Below are 18,010 nucleotides of genomic sequence, written 5' to 3' on the forward strand. Positions count from 1 at the left end.
GTGCCAGTTTTTGAATAAATAAATAAATAAAAGCGAAGAATAAATGATTTGACTCATATTTCCTCGCATTCTCCTGAAAAAAATGCACAAACGAACTTTACATGACTGTAAATACAAATATTTATGACATTTAGACATAATAGAGAAACAAAACATTAGAGAACAGTAGAAATATGTTACTACGGATTCTTCTTTTAAAACAGTCACATACATGCATGTCACTGAAACCAAAAACGACCATTTGTTACCGCGAACAGTGAATTATGCTGACTTTGTGTGTGACCCTTTAGCGCCACACCGCGATAAAGTTTGGTAGTTTTTTTTTTTAAAGGAGGCTTTTTTTCTTTTCTTTTTTGTACCTTAAAGGAGTTTTTTCACGCCTTTATTGGTAAATATTGTAGTGGAGATATACAATAAGAAATGGAGTGAGAGCGAGAGGACGACACCAGCAAAGGACGAAGGTTGGAATCGATCTCTTACAAGTTCGGGCAGACGCCCCCCATTCACAGTGACGACATACAGAGGCGTTGCTTTAAATTCTCTCCAGCAGGGCACATGCAACAGGTGGCTCCGTGGCGCAATGGATAGCGCATTGGACTTCTAGGCTGTAAATCGAAGGGATTCAAAGGTTGTGGGTTCGAGTCCCACCGGAGTCGCATTTTTGAAGCCCTGGAAAAGTTCACTTTTCTGAGAACATGACTTTCGTGAACGTACACCTCAACACTAAATTCGCAGATTAGTTTGTGACAACTTTTTCTTTCCCGTTTGCTGCTTTAGGAAGCGAGCACCCGTGCAGTTGTAACATGAGTGCTGTTTTTAAACTAAGATCTTAACTTTACTGGCGATGCATAACGTATTGGAGTGTAACAGCAGAATTTAAATCTGATGTCTTACAGAGTAGATTGATCTGGTCAGCACGAAATAGCCACGTTACTTGGCGAGAAGTGAATAATTAACTGAGTGTGTCAAGGTATCAAGATATAATCAGAGCGGCTTCCCAATGGGATCCTTCAAAATTAAAGCAGTTTTCAGACCTAACGTAATAACGTGCACAAAAGCCATACTAATGTCATTCGGTTATCTGAGCCTTTGCAGTTAACAGAACATGTAAATAGATGTACTAAAGGAACAATATAGTGTACATTTCAACGTCCTTCGTAATGCACAAATGAACTATTTCGACACACTGTACTTTTACTTTGAAGGCTGGTTGTTCGACTGTACAGAGAGAACGGCTAGTTTGACGAAGCCAATGGGAACCCAATGCTAGCTCGCTAGCCAAATCTGTGTTTCTACACGAGATATATTTGTGTTGCACCGGGTGTAACCAACGAGCTAACGTTAGGCTAGTTAGATGTAGCTAGCTAGCTTTAGATAATTGTCAGCGTACGCAGCTGTAGCATGAACATTATACACGCCATACCTGAGGGAATGCAATAAAACCTGTTGGCGTCACTTTATTTTACACTCTCGCTGCTGTTGTCGTCGATGTCTTCGGTTTAGTTATTATTAGCTGTCCCTTGCTTACCACTTAGCTAGTTAGCCTTCTTAGCTAGGAACATTAGCGTATGGGTGTCACTGTTAGCAGTGACTTCACCGGGTGTCTGGTTGCCTGATCTCGCATTTTGGACACGTCAAGGTAAACAATTAGCCGTCGGTCAGTTTGAAAGCTATCCCGTAAACGAATGGTTGTTTAGTAGTGTGTCTTCCTGCCCCCACGTAGTAAATGTGCACATGTCATCTGGTGAACTTTAAAGAAACGTGTCAGTTTAGGTTTCTCCACTTTGACGTTCGCAATGAGTTGTTATTACCGAGACTCTCCCTTAGCTTAAATGTAGCTAAGGCAAGCTAGTTTCTGGCGTCAAGCCTGCTACTATGTTAAGAGCTTTATTATTTGTTTTGTTAGTTATGTTTTTCTTTAATTTGATTGATTGAAAGATTGGTCAGTTGGAACATTTCCCTGAAACCGAATATGAATGACTTGATTAAAATCGTGAAATCTCTGTGCACTAATCATCTGCAGATTATAAGTCATTTTAAAGACTGAATCACACTATAATGTTTGATTTTCAAGTCAAGTCTTTATGACCATGAATACCCACTTCTGGTTTCAGCCATATTTAGTGAGAAAAGTGTGTCAACAGTGGCTCTTCATTGATTGCTCAGTTAACCTTTGATCTGTCATTCCACACAAAAAGATAAACACCAGCGATCAGTAATGATTCATATTAATATAGGGTGGAAGTGGGGCTCCAGTATAACAGAGGTTTTCGTTTTAATTTAGATGCATTTTTAATTCAATAAATATTCTGTCTTCTCTTGCCCAACCAGCCGTGCAACATGCAGACGTTTAATTTATTAGTATCACAGAGAAACAGGAAATGGAGACATTTGAAGGCTAAACTGAAGGCATCTATACTTAAATGATAAAAATAATTTACTATAAAAGATAGTCGAAATAGTTCTTTATCTATTTGGTATTTAGAAATGAATTGACTAATTCTTTCATGAAAGCTTCAGTCTTGTCATGTGAAGAGTTCTGACTTTAATCCTCCCTTCAAGGTTCCTCAGATCTGTGGCCTGATTTTGGGGGGTGTGATGTCGGAACCCAAGAGCCCCACTCCCATCCCTGCTGGCGACACGTACAAAGGATGGGTGTTCAAGTGGACTAATTACATCAAGGGTTATCAGCGGAGGTGGTTTGTCCTGAGCAATGGGCTCTTGTCATACTACAGGTACGCTTTCCTGCTCCACACAGATAACATGAAGGAAGGCCTTGATCCTGTAACCGTTGATTTATTGCAGCCATCTAACCCTTACTTCCTTATTTCAGTCAAATGTGTTAGATTACAACATAGACAGTGGTGCGATTTAAATGAACACTATTATTCACAAAATAATAGGTTGCAAAATTGCCCAATAAAAATAAAGTGGCAGTTGGAAAACATGCCAGCCCTATTGGTAGGTAAGTTCAAATGGATTGCAAGGGCAGGTTAAATATATTCTATCTGTGCATGTTTGGTGTCACAATGAGTTTAGAAAATGGATAGAAACAAGGCTGTTGGTATTGATTCTGTGACAGCGTTATTGAAAACGCGGGTCCAACTTGGCCCACCTTAGTGACGTTCTTCTATTAAATTAATTCAGTGTTGTCATGAAAGTGTTGCAAAAAACACATGTTATATTTCCTGGCGCATTCAACGCCAGGACCAGTTGATCAAAATCAGCTTTATCCTGATGAGTGTTTTGGGGCATGTAAACACACATACATACACCGCCTGGCCAAAAAAAAAGTCGCCACCAAATAAAAAGGTCACACACTCCAATATTTTGTTGGACCGCCTTTATCTTTGATTACAGCGCGCATTCTCTGTTGCATTGTTTCAGAAAGCTTCTGCAATGTCACCAGATTTATTTCCATCCAGTGTTGCATTAACTTTTCACCAAGATCTTGTATTGATGATGGAAGAGTCTGACCACCGCACAAAGCCTTCTCCAGCACATCCCAAAGATTCTCAGTGGGGTTAAGGTCTGGACTCTGTGGTGGCCAATCCATGAGTGAAAATTATGTCTCATGCTCCCTGAACCACTCTTTCACAATTTGAGCCCCATGAATCCTGGCATTGTCATCTTGGAATATGCCCGTGCCATCAGGGAAGAAAACCTCCACTGATGGAATAACCTGGTCATTCAGTATATTCAGGTAGTCAGCTGACCTCATTCTTTGGGCAACATAATGTTGCTGAACCTAGACCTGAGCAACTGCAGCAACCCCAGATCATAGCACTGCCCCCACAGGCTTGTACAGTAGACACTAGGCATGATGGGTGCATCACTTCATCTGCCTCTCCTCTTACCCTGATGTGATGGTTCCCCACTATCCTTCCAGTTTTTAATAATACGTTGGACAGTTCTTAACCCAGTTTTAGTAGTTTCTACAATCTCCTTAGATGTTTTCTCTGCTTGATGCATGCCAGTGATTTGACCCTTCTCAAACAGACTAACATCTTTTCCACGACCATGGGATGTATCTTTCAACATGGTTGTTTAAGAAATGAGAAGCTACTCATTGCATCAGTTGAGGTTAAATAACTTGTTGTCAGCTGAAACATAATAGTCCGTGCAGTAATTATCCAACATCCAAGAGGCTCGTACCTACTTGCTTAGTAAAATCCAGGCAGTGTATCTTATCAGATCATTTTATTTAGTATCCAGATTAAGTTGAATCTTGCTAATATAGTTTAAAAAGCATCTGGTCTTGGAGGTCCTGTTCAAGCCTAACAATAAAAAGTCAGTAACTGTCAGCTCTGCTTTCATGTGTAATGTTTAACGGTGAAATAGGAGCTCCTTTTACATTTTTTTTCCCAAAAGGTCAAATGAAGTTCTTCTGATTTTTAGGACGCAGGCGGAGATGGGCCACACGTGCCGGGGCACGATCAACTTGGCCACGGCAACTATCACTGTGGATGACGCCTGCAACTTTGTCATCTCTAATGGCGGGGCGCAAACATATCACTTGAAGGCCAGCTGTGAGGTGGAACGTCAGCGCTGGATCACTGCCCTGGAGCTGGCCAAAGCCAAGGCGGCCCGCATGCAGGCTGAGTCAGGTAAAACATAAATGGAGGAGGATATAAACATGGACAGAGGGGGGGGAAAAAACTGCTGTGTTATTGCCCTGTGAGCTTTTTTTTCTCCATTATTTTTACAGAGGTAATGAGCAAGTCAGATGTTGATCTGTGAGACAGTTTTATTTTACGCCTTTGTTTGTTTTGCTTTCCGGGTTGCTTTAACTGTTAACAGATGATTCAGGCGACGACTTCTCTTCCTCATCCACACCGGCGGCACCAGGACAAGGTGGGGGGTCACAAAATTCAGAAGTGCAGTCTGCTCTCAGAACGCTTGGCAGCAAGGTGGAGGATCTCAGCACCTGCAACGACCTGATCTCAAAGCATGGCTCTGCCCTCCAGAGGTCAGCCTTTTACCGTCTATTGCTCTGTGTGTGCTTTACGCCTCAGGGGAATGTCTAATGCATGTTCTATGCCTCTCTTTTGTCATCTTAAAAAAAACATGATGACTCCATTTCATAATGATCCTTTATCTTTGACATGATAAGTTTAGATGTGTATTTGCAAAGCACACAGATACATGAACAAATACAGCTGTCAATATAACACAAGTTGTATTAATAAACTAAATGAATCATCTACTCTGTAACAATATTTCTTTCAGGTCTTTGTCAGAACTGGACAGTTTGCGTCTCACTGGAGAGGCGGGGGATAAGATTCGTCAGGTGACAGAAAGAGCCACTCTGTTCCGCATCACCTCTAATGCCATGATTAATGTAAGTGTCACCCCCCCCCTGCTCAGGCCTTTTCAGTCCGTAACCCACAGCAGTTTTAGGGAATTATGGCGACAAGCAAAACTGCTTGTGCAAATTGAATCTTGGACTTCAGCTGTGCTCGTTTTGTTGTCCTGATCCCCAGGCTTGCCGAGACTTCCTGGCACTGGCTCAGGCTCACAGCAAGAGATGGCAGAAGGCCTTGCAGGCAGAACGGGAGCAGAGAGTGAGGCTGGAGGAGACTTTAGAGCAGCTGGCCAAACAGCACAACCACCTGGAGCGGGCGTTCAGGGGGGCCTCACAGGCCAATGCAAGTGCAGACAGTAAAAGTAAGGCCGCTTTACAGTGGGATATGATCAGTTGTTTTACACCTCCTTGTTTCTTTCTAGTTCCTTCTGTTTATTTTTGTGTTCCACTTGTCAGTTCATTAGGTATGCCGGTGAAAAAAATGGCATTCTAATATAACAATCCTGCACTAAAGGTTATAGTTTAAATTTGTTTAAAATAACTGAGAGAGTTTAACTGGGCACGGCCAGCAGAGAGGAGCCCACAGGGTTGACACAGAATTTACTGGAGGGATTACAAATCTCGACTGCCCTGGGAGCGCCTTTAGCTTCCTCTTCCTCTAGAATTTATTGCTAGAGAGACTCAACTTTGGATAAGCTGATAAAAACTGTAAGGATTTGCCACTACTTGTTTGTTATCTATCAAACCATTCATTTAGTAATTAAAAAAAACAAATGTATATCTCTTTCCAAGATATATTGTAAAACTTCTTAAGAAAACACGTTTAATGGGAGGTTTTAACTGGTAAGTGGTTCATTATAATTGAAAACTAGTTTTCTATATCAGAAAAACTGAACTGATAATATTTGTTAAGGTGCTGCAGGGCCCGGAAAGGGCGAGGCCAGCGATGAGGATGACGAGAACGAGTTTTTTGACGCCGTGGAGGAGGCGCCTGAGTTTATCACTGTGCCCGCAGACCCCCAGTTCCACAAGTTAGTATCTCCTCTTTAACCCACGCACATTTACCTGTCAGTCAAAAAATACCTGCAGTCGGATAAAGAGTGAATCACTTCTTAGAAATAAAGACAATCTGGTATGTGACAAATTTAATCATGCAGGTATGTCTCCGTACGGTTCCCTTGTATCTGCAGTCACTGATTCATTCATTCTTTAGTCTAACCAGTTAATCTTCATTTTTGTTCTATGTTGAAATGACTGTGTAATAAGTAAAAAAAAAAAACTTCCAGGTACTGACAGAATATGTTTATTGTTTGATCTCTTACAGAAGGTCGAGCAGTAACGCCAGCGGTTTCAACAGTGAAATGTGTCCCGATGATCAGTCGGTAGGTCTCATTCTGGTCGCCTTAAGCGAAAAGGGCGAAGATGTGACTGTGACTGTGCTAATGTGATAGACGTGATAACGTTGACTCGATGTGAAATGCAAGGAGTCTGTCCAGGAGCTTTTATGCTGTTTCTTTTTTTTCTTTTTAGCTTAATGAAGAGCCTCTGGCAATGAACCAGGAGTCCCCCTCTCAAGAGTTAGTGCCCTTGAAGAAGAGGCGGGCGCGCATCCCAGACAAACCCAACTACTCTCTCAATCTTTGGAGTATCATGAAGAACTGCATTGGCAAAGAGCTGTCCAAGATCCCCATGCCTGTGAGTATTTGTGGCAGAGGTCATTAAAAATGCAAGAGGTGTTGCGAAAGCTTGTGGCATGAGCAGCCGAGGCCTCAGATACTTTCACTTCGTCTTTCTCAACCCCGTCGGCTGCTTTTTTTCATGTGTTGGTGTGGCTCCAAGAAAAATGCACTCCCTCTGACGAGCTAACCGCAGCACACAATGGCTAATGGGTTACTGTTTTGGCCAACAGATTGTTCCATTTCTGCAATACCTGCTTGACAGCATTCTCTGAGAGCAATCTTAGGATCTCTATTGACAGATGACTATCAACACAGACAGCATGCAGTTTGTCTTACATGTATTGTGATAGCAACATCAGAACACACCTTTCCGCAGGTCAAAAAAACAGTTAATCACTCTGATGTTGATTTTAGTTTTCTTCCGTCTCAGCCCACGCATCACACTAAAATATGTCCGTTAAGACAAACACGGGAGGTTCACACGCAGAGCAAAAACAGAAACGTAAAAGTTTTGGTTTCAGTCAGCATCCTTGTCTAAGCTCTAGTATCGGTCCAGCTGTAACACACTTAATATAATACCACTTAAAATACAGTTACAGCTCTACATTTTAAGACATCGCACAGCTTCTATTTTTATGTTCCTTTAGTGAAACATTTAGGCTGTTGTCATTTCAGTTCATTTTGACAAAACATTTGACTGCAGCTGCAGATTAAAGTTTATTAAGTATGAGAATATTTAACCGTTTTAATTATTTTATACGTCTCATGCTTAAATATGTTACACGACAGTTGTTCTTTGTCAGTTCTTATGTGTTCCCAAGTGAAGTACGACAGATTGCAACTATTAGTCATGCTTCAGTAATCCTTTCTTTCCAGGTAAACTTCAACGAGCCCATTTCCATGCTGCAGAGGTTGTCGGAGGACCTCGAGTACCACGAGCTGCTGGACAAGGCCGCCAAGTGTCAGAGTTCGCTGGAGCAGATGTGCTACGTGGCCGCCTTCTCCGTGTCCTCCTACTCCACCACCGTCTACCGTACGGGGAAGCCCTTCAACCCCCTGCTGGGAGAAACATATGAGCTGGACCGCCGGAGAGAGAGTGGCTACCGATCCCTTTGTGAGCAGGTGGGAGAAATAAAACCCTAAAAAAAACAACAACTGAGGGCTTGAAGAATGGAAGTGAAACTGAATGAAGGATGAATGTCAGGATACAAGACTCGACTGACTCAGCATTTGAGAGAGTTTTAATTCCTTTTTTCCCATGTATGAGGGTTTGGACAGGAAACCTTTGCAAACGTTGTATGTTTTAGAACGGATCTAGAATAAGGGTTACGGAAATGGTGGCGTTAAATCAACAATAATATTGTTTCCTGCAGTGATCTGGAGACCTCTGGTGGTAACTATGCAGTACTACACGGTAATCCTGGTATTTTGTCATAAATAAACCCCAAAACAAAATGTATTTTTTTATTTTTTTATTTTATTTTGTAGCACTTGAATGTGATGCATACTAAAAGATCATTTGTGGAGGAAGACAGAATGAAGAATTAAAGCTGCGGTCGTTTATAATCCGTCACAATAGGCTTTAAACAAGACTGTGCGAATGGGGGTAACTCTTAAATCCTGTTGGTGATAATTGGATTTAAGGTTTATGACGAGGGATTTTCATGCGCTGCTGCTTTGTAACAATGTTTTTTTTTTCTTTTTTTTTTTTGTCTAAGACTTTATTATATCATAAGTATTGGATGGGTCCCAAATCTACAAATGATGGCGCTCAAAGAACACATTTGCATGCCTCAGGTTAAATTATTTTCTCTTTCTAAGGTGAGTCACCACCCTCCTGCAGCGGCACATCATGCAATCTCTGATCGTGGATGGACCCTGAGGCAGGAAATTACAGTTGCCAGCAAGTTCAGAGGAAAATACCTTTCTATTATGCCTTTAGGTGAGAAACACTGTGACCTTAAATGCATTTTGTGTAACTTGCAGTCTCATGGCACCTTTAATTGCATGTGTCACATGCATACCCAAGTCTTTTGTAAAATGACTGATCAGAATGTTCTTATGAAAGAAATGTGTGTCACACCTATTCATGCAGATGAGTCACAATTGACGTGTTTTTTTTTCTCTCGGCATTTCCTCAATCATTGAAGGCACAATTCATGCCATCTTTGAAAAGAACAACAATCACTACACTTGGAAGAAGGTTACCACCACGGTGCACAACATCATTGTTGGGAAACTATGGATCGATCAGGTGAGACTAAAGCTCTAATCACACAGTTAATCTGCCAAATCTGTGGAGGTTGTCTGTAGCCATGTCTGCAATTTTAAAATTATTTTCCGCAAGAGAGAGAATTATAAAGGTTGTGCTGGCCTATACACCAATCAGGCTTAACATTATAACCACTGACGGGAGAAGTAAATAACACTGACCATCTTGTGACAATTCAATGTTCTGCTGGGAAACTTTTGTTCCTGGCATTCATGTGGATGTTACTTAGACATGTAGCACCCACTTAGACCAGACCAGACACCCCCACCCCATAGCAATGACACTCCTTGATGGCAGCAGCCATCCACAGAAGGATGCAGCCTGACACAGACACACACACACAAAAACAGTTTAGGAACAACTCAAAAAAACATGAAGAACAGCACAAGGTGTTGACCTGGCCTTTAGATTCACTAGATCCCAAACTGATCAAGTATCTGTGGGATGATCCACAGAGGCCCCTCCCGTCAACCCATAGGACCCAAAGGCCTCCACTAATAACATCCTGTTGCCAGACACCACAAGACACCCTCAGAAGACCCATGTCCATTCTCTGATGAGTCACAACTGTTTTGGAGGCACAAGGGAGACCTACACAATATTAGGAAGGGGGTCATAATGTTATGCCCGATTGGTGCATTTCTCAGGATATTTGAATGTTCGTGAATACAGTCATTACTATTAAAAATGTCAGAGCTCAGCGCGTCTAACTTTAAACCGAGGGTAAAATGTTTTATTCATTTGAAAGCGACACCATCCCTTACACTGTCTTCTCTCAAACGCTTTCTGTTTCCCTTCCATTCCAGTCTGGAGAGATAGACGTAGTGAACCACACCACCGGAGACCGCTGCCACCTGAAGTTTGCTCCTTACAGCTACTTCTCCAGAGACGTAGCCAGAAAGGTGAGGCAGAGGCACAAACCTGTGACACATTCAGCTCTTCATTTTCTTCCTGAGCTGCTTTCCAGTAATGTGTTGCAGCAGGTTCAAGTCTCTAGTCTCCGTATGCTTAACACCATAAACTGCTTGTTTTCTGATAGTTTGTCACACTTTTTTGTGTACCTATACTTCATTTTGTTGTTCTTGCTGATTCTATCACATGAACCTTTAATTATTATGTACAGTATAATCTGTGTTTACTTTTCTTCCTTCCCCTCTGTCTCGAACGCTTGATTGAGCGTTACTCCTCTGTGTACTGCTCTGTTAAACCCTCTCTCTCTCGTTTTCAGGTGACGGGGGTGGTGATGGACAAGGACGGTAAGGCTCACTATGTGCTGTCGGGCACGTGGGATGAGAAGATGGAGTTCTCCAGGGTGATGCAGAGCAGCCGAGGAGGAGAGAACGGCGCAGAGGGCAAGCAGAAGACCGTCTATCAAACCCTCAAAGCCAGAGAGGTGTGGAGGAGAAACCCTTTACCGTAAGTACTAATGACACCTAGCTGCTGCGTAAACCCAAGTAATGCGCAACTGTAATAAGTCAATTAAAACGTACCATTATTCTTGATGCGTCATGCTGCGTACTGCAGTTTTGTGAGAAATAAATCTGGCCAACTTTTGACTCCCTGTGCTTCTTTTTTTCTTCTTTGTTTGACCACAGAGAGGGAGCAGAAACCATGTACTACTTCACTGCCCTGGCGTTAACCCTGAACGAGCCCGAGGAGGGCGTGGCGCCCACCGACAGCCGCCGCAGGCCCGACCAGCGTCTAATGGAGGACGGTCGCTGGGAGGAGGCCAACGCCGAGAAGCAGCGGCTGGAGGAGAAGCAGCGCACCGTCAGGCGCGAGAGAGAGAGGGAGGCCGCCAGCCAACGCACCTCCAGCCAATCGGAAGAAGGTGAGAAGTCAAGTGTGGTAATGCTGTATTTCCTGTTTTCCTCTAACATGCATGGGGAAAATCTTCAAATCAAGGGGTAAAAAAAAAATCTCTGTGATTCCCCCTTTTCTCTTCCAAAAGCTGTCGATGAGGACTCTCTTACTGATCCCTCCTTAAAAAGCAAGTATCCCCCTTTAAATCTCTCTTACTGTCACTCAATAATGCTTTAATTCGTGTGTGTTTGTCTAAGTTTTCCATCACAAATTTCTTCTCTTTCAGGCGCACCTCATGACAGCTACCAGGCACTTTGGTTCGAGCGCTGCGAGGACCGAATCACAGGTGAGCAAGTTCATATCTATAAGGGAGGCTACTGGGAAGCTAAGGACCGTGGCAGCTGGGAGGGCTGTCCTGACATTTTTTGACCTCGGCATTGACTTCAAAGTACCCACAAAAGACTGACCATCGAAGCCGCCCAGTGGACAGCTACGCAAAGGCCTGCTTGGCCCCTACTCGAATGGGCGCTTCCCTCCACCGGCTCTCTGTTCTAAGAGATCTCTAGGACGGCGACTGCGGTCCAATTCAGAGGGAGAGCAAGATTTTCCCTCCCTCGTCCCATTTGGGTCCCTTCTCCGTGAGCGTCTACCCATTTGTTGCTGTCAAATTCTTGAGAGGACTGGAAAGAAAAATTTCTGTGCTGTTCGGGCTGTGATTGTGCCAGGGTGATTGAAGCGGGATGAAAATAATGAGCCGTGCTTCCAAATCTCTTGTAAATTGTTCTTCGTGCTCAAGTTTGTTCAGTCTGTCGGATCAGGAGCAGCAGAGGCTTTCGAGCTGATACCACCCTGTGTGATAATGTAGTGTTTGTACTGTCATCCACAGCATTCTCTGCTTTGGTAATAACTCTAAGAAAATGGGCTGGGGGGGTAAAACCTTGTTAATATATACATTTAGATATAATTATGATTTAAATAATTTTCATTAAAATGTCAACTGGTGGCCTTCAAGATGTTAGCAAGGATTTTTTTTTTGTTAATCTCTCTGATTTAGTGTCTTAACGTATTGAAGTTATGGTTCTAGTGTGCTTGTTTGTATGGCTGCTTATCTGCTCTTCCATCACTTTAAAACACAGCCACTGTGCAGTGCGGTGTGCTTAAAAAAAACAAAAAAGGACATGGTTGTCCAGAACACTGGTTGACCCTCCACACTGACATCTTTTACGGTTAGTAGGTGATTGTTTATTTCAAGACCTGATGGAAATTATGGAAAAACTACGATTGTGTTAACATCACAGCCAGTTTCTTTTACAGCACAAAACCTTGAACACATTATTTGGAATTAACTGCCAATCTACAGGACATGGCAAAAGTATTTTATCCCACTGCTTACAAAATCTCAAGTTACTACATTTTTATTCCAAACCAAATAATGAAATGACCCATTTTCATGATGTTGGAATAATCTTAAAAGTGAATTTGAACCGAGTCACATGACTGTAACGATGATCCTAAAGCTTGTGGTGTACTTGCAGCGTCTTTGTGTTGATGGTAACACAAACAAAGGAGCAAGGAAGTAATGAAAAGTAAATGCGGTGGTAAAAAAACAAACGGGACACACCCAACCCTGCGTCGTGTCCGCTGAGGAGTTCATACATATGCAAGTACATTATGACACCAAAAACATGGGATATGTGTGTTTGAATTTCATAATTTTGTTTGTAAGTGTACTTAAAAAAAATGAAGAATAAAGAAACAAAGAATTTAAAAGCACTGCAAATAACGACGATTTTATAAATGTATAGAAATTCATATTATAGTATTGATAACTGTAAGGTAGTTTTTTTTTTTTTCTTGTATTTTTGGTTCCTCTAGTAATATCGGTGGAGGAGTGTCTTCATTTTCAGAAAAAAAGGGAGTTTACGCACTTGAGCGGAGACATGACATTGTTCAGTATTTTGTATTAACACAGGAAAAAGAATGTGTAATAAATGCTGTGATGTCAAACAAATAGATTTTCACACTGTCCTTTAATTAATTAAAAATTTGTTCCAGCAGGTAAAAATTATATGAAGGTTTTGCAGATCATTCCTTTAGGAGCTCTGTGCGGGATGATATGCATGCTCATGAAACAGTCACTGAACTTAATACCCGCAAATGTTTTAAAATACCTTTTAATTCATACAAGTTTATTGTGAAATTGCCAAAACTTCGGTCAGTCTATTGACTAATCTTAGCCTCTTCCTAAATATACCTGATAACTAATAAGAAGTCGCAGCCAAGAAATGCATAAATTATGTTGGAGGTAGTTTTGTGACAGTGATGCTGTTACATAGTTTGTCCAATAGGGGGCACTGATAGACTAATGTATCATCATTGGTATTGACCTTTAAATCCCAATATAGGTCAGGTTACTGTAAAGCCGGTGAGCCTTTGATAACGGCGGACAATTCTACTTAAAGTTGCACACTTCCAATCAGAAAGAAAGCATACATACATACATACATACAGAAAATGGGTGTTAATCCAAAAAAAAAGAAATAAGGACAGAAAATTTCACCTTAAAATTCAAACTTTTTCCTTAGCGCTCCTTTTAATCTGTGCCCTCTTTAAACCCGCAGTTTGTCCTCTTGTTATTTTTTCCCGTGAGAAGAGCCGCTTCTTCCACAGTGCCCACATCAGAGGCGCCTCTCCTGCCGTGTCATGCCAGCAGGTTTATTTTTAGCCGAATTTCTGAAAGGCACGCTGGAACCTACCATCCTATACATGGGGCAGAGAGACACAGGGAGTTGGGGATAGTTGGGGAGGGGCTACCCTCACAGCTGTTGCGACCAAAGGAAGCGACTGATGCGCACTCGGGACACACCCTGCCTGCGATACTGTGTAGTGCAGTGCGGTGCGGTGCAGTGGACAAGAGGTTGAGAGACGGCGAGAGTTTGCATAACAGGCACCAACGGCCGGCCTGCACAGAGGGAGGGATGGGAATGCTGAATCAGTGAAAACTGCATGAAAGCCTGGGAGAGGGTGGAAGAGGGTAAACGGCAGGGGGAGAGGAAAGAGAAAGGTAACGGCAAAAGGTAGATTGGGTAAGATGTGCGGTATGATTCCTTGTTATTTATTTAGTATATTATTTGTGAATGTGGAGCTGGCAGTGAAACCAGATTTACCTCAAGCCTTCCTTGAGAGACTTTAATCAGACTTTAGATTGAGTTGAGCACTTTATTAGCCGGAGCTGCCCCTTTACAGTTTTCAGCCAGCCAGGAAAGCGAGGTAAGGTTCTACAAATCAATATGTGCTTTGTGTTGCAGTGTTGTCTACAGTGTACCCAGTGACACCAGCGCTGGTGCAACTGATACCTCCCACTGAGCAAGGAGGGAAATCAAATTTGTAGTTGAACATCATTCAGCAGCGATGTATACTGAACAACAAGAAATGTGATCTCAAAACTGGAAGCATTCCAACACAAAATCGTGACCGCGTTTTTGTTGCTCACACCTTCAGCTTCTTGCACTTCTCCCTGCTGTGTCTCTTGTTTGGCGTCAGTCAGATGGAGGTAGACGAAGTGGTGCGTTTGCCAAGGTTGTCCCGTGTGGCTGTCTGTGGCGGTACCCATGGCAACGAGCTGTCAGGGGTGTATTTGGTGAGGGAGCTGATGAAGGCGGAGAGGAAGGTGACGGAGAAGGAGGACGAGGAGGAGCCCGTGTCGGTGCTCACGGTGCTGTCCAACCCGCGGGCCACGCAGCAGTGCCGCAGATACGTCGACACCGACCTGAACCGCTGCTTCACTCAGGCCACCCTCAAGTAAGGAAGGTGATGGTGATGGTGACGCTCACTGTGGCAGTTCGGATAATGATGAGCTGCCTCTTTTTTTTCTTTTTTTCTTTTCCCTTCTTCTTCTAATTTCCCAGTGGTCCCATATCGGACAAGTCCCCCTACGAGGTCATCAGGTCCCGAGAACTGAACGCCATGCTGGGGCCCAAAGGCAGCCCGGACGCGATGGATCTCGTCTGCGACCTGCACAACACCACGGCCAACATGGGCCTGTGCTTCATCGCGTACTCTGACTGTGACTGGATCTGCCTGCACATGTTCAAACACCTGCAGGTTCCTAACGCACTCGAGTAACATCAGTCATGTTTGGGTAAAGGGACGCAGATGTGTTGAAAGTTTGTTGATTATTTTTTCAGACGGAGATGCCAGATACTCCAATGAGATACATCCATTTTGATGTTTCCAATAAAGAATCATATTCCCTAGATTCAGTGGGAAAACATGGTTTTGGTGAGCTCCTTTTTATAACAATGCATCGTCCCAGTACTTGCTCATGTGTGATACCTGTTATCTAAAATCCACTTTCTGCAGCTATGGAGATTGGCCCTCAGCCGCATGGTGTGGTGAGGTCCAACATCTATACTGCAATGAAAGTGGGCGTGCAGCACGTGCTCGACTGGGTCCGCTTCTTTAACTCAGGTACAATTAAACATTTTGCTTCACTCCTCACTACATGTCACGGGTTAGGGTTAGGGTTAGATTCCTGGGTGTTTCACGTCCAAATTATAAAAAAAACAAACATTACATCCAGATATTTATTTTTAACATTGACATGCCCATAACCATTTTCCAGCTTTCCAGCCATCAGCCATTTCCATCTGGAATGGCCACACATATTTTAGGATTTTATGAAAATTTGATTTCTCAGACTTCGCACAACAAAAACGGTTAGCCACCACCTGCATCTACTGTCTCTTCTTCTTTCCTCTTCTGTTTCGTTTTCCCACCGCTACTATAGTGCCTCCAACATCGAAGTGCCACTTCAGCGTTTAAGTCCTTCTCTTGTGCCTCTTTGGTTTGTCATCTTGGGGCTACGGTAGAAATAAGGCTTAATTTCTGCTGATGGATGCCTTCAAATCCAACTTTTGAACCCCCCTTTCGCTTGTTCTGGTTTTGTCGTCAGGTACCGTGTTCGAAGGAGGGTTTGTGGATGTGTTCACCATGGTTAAACACATTGACTATCCGAGAGACAAGGAGACTCATAACATCACAGCGGCCATTCATCCTCATCTACAGGTATGAATGAAGAGGTATTTATGACCTCATTATCTAAACGTAGAAATGACCCAGATCTCAGCCAAGTTATTCATTACCCAGAGGGTGGATATAATAACAGAGTCACCCAATAAATATAAACAATCTCACAATACAGTAGACATAACAGCATATTGGCCATTCATTCTCATCTATGGGTACGGCCTGAGAGGTATTTATGACCTCATTATCTAAATGTAGAAATGGCCCAGATCTCAGCCAAGTTATTCATTACCCAGAGGGTGGATATAATAACAGAGTCACCCAATAAATATAAACAATTTCACAATACAGTAGACATAAACGTCATATTGGCCATTCATTCTCAATAATGGGCACGGCCTGAGAGGTATTTATGACCTCATAGAAGTGCTACCAGTCCAAGTCATCAAGGAATGGACACAACCCAATAAAATAAACCACCTAACAATGGATGACAGATTAGATTTCGTACCAGATGACAGATTTAATTTCGTACCAGACATGAACAAACAAAAGACCGTTTATCCTAATAAAAATAATCAACCTTTGTTACAGTGTACTTTACTATGTGCATTGTGTTAATATTGTCTAATATGTCTGCTAACCTGCTGCCCGTAAATGATTTGTATGAGGTTGAACTTGAATATGAGTCACATGCAGGGCTAGTGTTTACACACAGGTGGGGCCTCTGTCTAGTAGCTGCTGCATGTCTCATCCTGTCTGTCTGTTTAGGTATTTCCTAGAGTATGTCTATAACTACGTCTATAAAGGCGGAAAAAAAAAAATGTTACAACAAACAAATAAAAAAGTGAAAGCGTAGTTCTAGCGGTTTTCGTCCTACTCTCTGAAAATACGCCCACTCCCTCAGACTGAAGCGAACACTAGCTTACCATCAACGCCCACTGGTCTGACATTAGCGACTTTAGCAACGTTCAGATCTTATTAATAGAGCAATATGTTTTTTTTTTTTTTAACCAAATGACCTCCAGGCCAACTATTAGAGAGGCTGTACATAGTGATAGTAATACCAAATTTTTATTTATTTATTTAATGGAAGTGAATGGACCAAAATCTTGTCAGAACCAGCACAACCTTTTTCAGCAATTGGAGCCACAGTAGCTCAACTGTTGGATTGGACCTGACGGGCCAGCCTTGGTCGCCTGTGCCCCTGTCGCCAGCCCTGTGGTTTACTTTCCATGGGCCACTTTTGATAGGTGTTGACCACTGCAGACAGGCTGGAGCTGCAGTGTAGGAGATGCTCTGACCCAGTCGTCTAGCCATCACAATTTGGCCCTTGTCAGAGTTGTTTAAATCCTTCCTCTTGCTCATTTTCCCTGCTTCTGCAAGTGTTGTACTTACTGCCTATTATATCCCACCCACTAACAGGTGCCATGATGGTCATATTGTTAAAGCTGACCAGTGGTTTGTGGGAACTGCATGGTCAAAAATGGAAGAAGATATTCATTCTCTGCTTATCTCATGTGTCTCAGCACCGTAGCTGAATTATGCCTGCTGGCTTTAGCATCCTAAACTGTCAGTTAGCAGTTTTTGTAACCACTGCCTACTTTGACCCATATAAGGAGGATTGCCTTCGAGCTCTTAAATCCCTCGAGCTAGTTTTCTATCAACCTAATTGTCCGTCTTTTCTCCCAGGACCAAGACTTCTGCCTGCTCCATCCCGAAGACCCGCTGTTCCAGACTTTCTCAGGGGAAACGCTGCGGTACAAAGGCAAACAGCCTCTCTATCCTTTCTTCATCAACGAGTCCGCCTACTACGAGAAGGGCATCGCTCTCTACCTGGCGAGAAAGAGGCGCCTGAGTATTCCCGCCATCCGGGCGCGGCGAGCTCACGGACGGGGGTTTGCGTCGGAGGAGGAGTGAAGA

General features: G+C 42.9%; 2 protein-coding genes across 3 annotated transcripts; both read left to right on the forward strand.

Moving 5' to 3' along the window:
* The first annotated feature begins 1,132 nt into the window (after window positions 1-1,132).
* Window positions 1,133-13,085, forward strand: LOC311485707 (oxysterol-binding protein 1-like). 2 transcript variants are annotated; one of them, XM_084541288.1, is made up of 17 exons: window positions 1,133-1,639; window positions 2,563-2,735; window positions 4,399-4,607; window positions 4,801-4,969; window positions 5,230-5,341; window positions 5,484-5,667; window positions 6,219-6,336; window positions 6,630-6,687; window positions 6,836-7,000; window positions 7,861-8,106; window positions 8,806-8,926; window positions 9,135-9,238; window positions 10,063-10,158; window positions 10,485-10,672; window positions 10,852-11,087; window positions 11,208-11,246; window positions 11,346-13,085. In XM_084541288.1, the coding sequence occupies exons 2-17, from the start codon at window positions 2,599-2,601 to the stop codon at window positions 11,486-11,488; spliced, it is 2,325 nt and encodes a 774-aa protein (XP_084397414.1). In that variant the 5' UTR covers window positions 1,133-1,639; window positions 2,563-2,598; the 3' UTR covers window positions 11,489-13,085. The 2 variants fall into 2 exon arrangements, with proteins under 2 accessions (XP_084397414.1, XP_084397415.1); XM_084541289.1 differs by lacking the exon at window positions 11,208-11,246.
* Window positions 13,086-14,373: 1,288 nt separating this feature from the next.
* On the forward strand, window positions 14,374-18,010 carry LOC311490069 (N-acyl-aromatic-L-amino acid amidohydrolase (carboxylate-forming) B-like). Its single transcript, XM_084547412.1, has 6 exons — window positions 14,374-14,860; window positions 14,968-15,163; window positions 15,247-15,340; window positions 15,422-15,529; window positions 16,014-16,126; window positions 17,780-18,010. Exons 1-6 carry the CDS (start codon window positions 14,607-14,609, stop codon window positions 18,005-18,007), a joined length of 993 nt encoding a protein of 330 aa, XP_084403538.1. The 5' UTR covers window positions 14,374-14,606; the 3' UTR covers window positions 18,008-18,010.

The sequence above is a fragment of the Chelon labrosus genome (assembly GCF_963514085.1).
Source record: "Chelon labrosus genome assembly, chromosome: 1".
In the NCBI taxonomy this organism is placed as follows: domain Eukaryota; kingdom Metazoa; phylum Chordata; class Actinopteri; order Mugiliformes; family Mugilidae; genus Chelon; species Chelon labrosus.

Excerpts from the sequence above, each read along its gene's own strand:
- LOC311485707 (XM_084541288.1), top strand. The coding sequence starts at position 2,599 with ATGTCGGAACCCAAGAGCCCCACTCCCATCCCTGCTGGCGACACGTAC. Across the intron at positions 5,342-5,483 it reads CCTCTAATGCCATGATTAAT|GCTTGCCGAGACTTCCTGGC; the intron begins GTAAGTGTCACC and ends CCTGATCCCCAG. Across the intron at positions 6,688-6,835 it reads TGTGTCCCGATGATCAGTCG|CTTAATGAAGAGCCTCTGGC; the intron begins GTAGGTCTCATT and ends TTTTCTTTTTAG.
- LOC311490069 (XM_084547412.1), top strand. The coding sequence starts at position 14,607 with ATGGAGGTAGACGAAGTGGTGCGTTTGCCAAGGTTGTCCCGTGTGGCT. Across the intron at positions 14,861-14,967 it reads TTCACTCAGGCCACCCTCAA|TGGTCCCATATCGGACAAGT; the intron begins GTAAGGAAGGTG and ends CTAATTTCCCAG. Across the intron at positions 15,341-15,421 it reads AGTGGGAAAACATGGTTTTG|CTATGGAGATTGGCCCTCAG; the intron begins GTGAGCTCCTTT and ends CACTTTCTGCAG.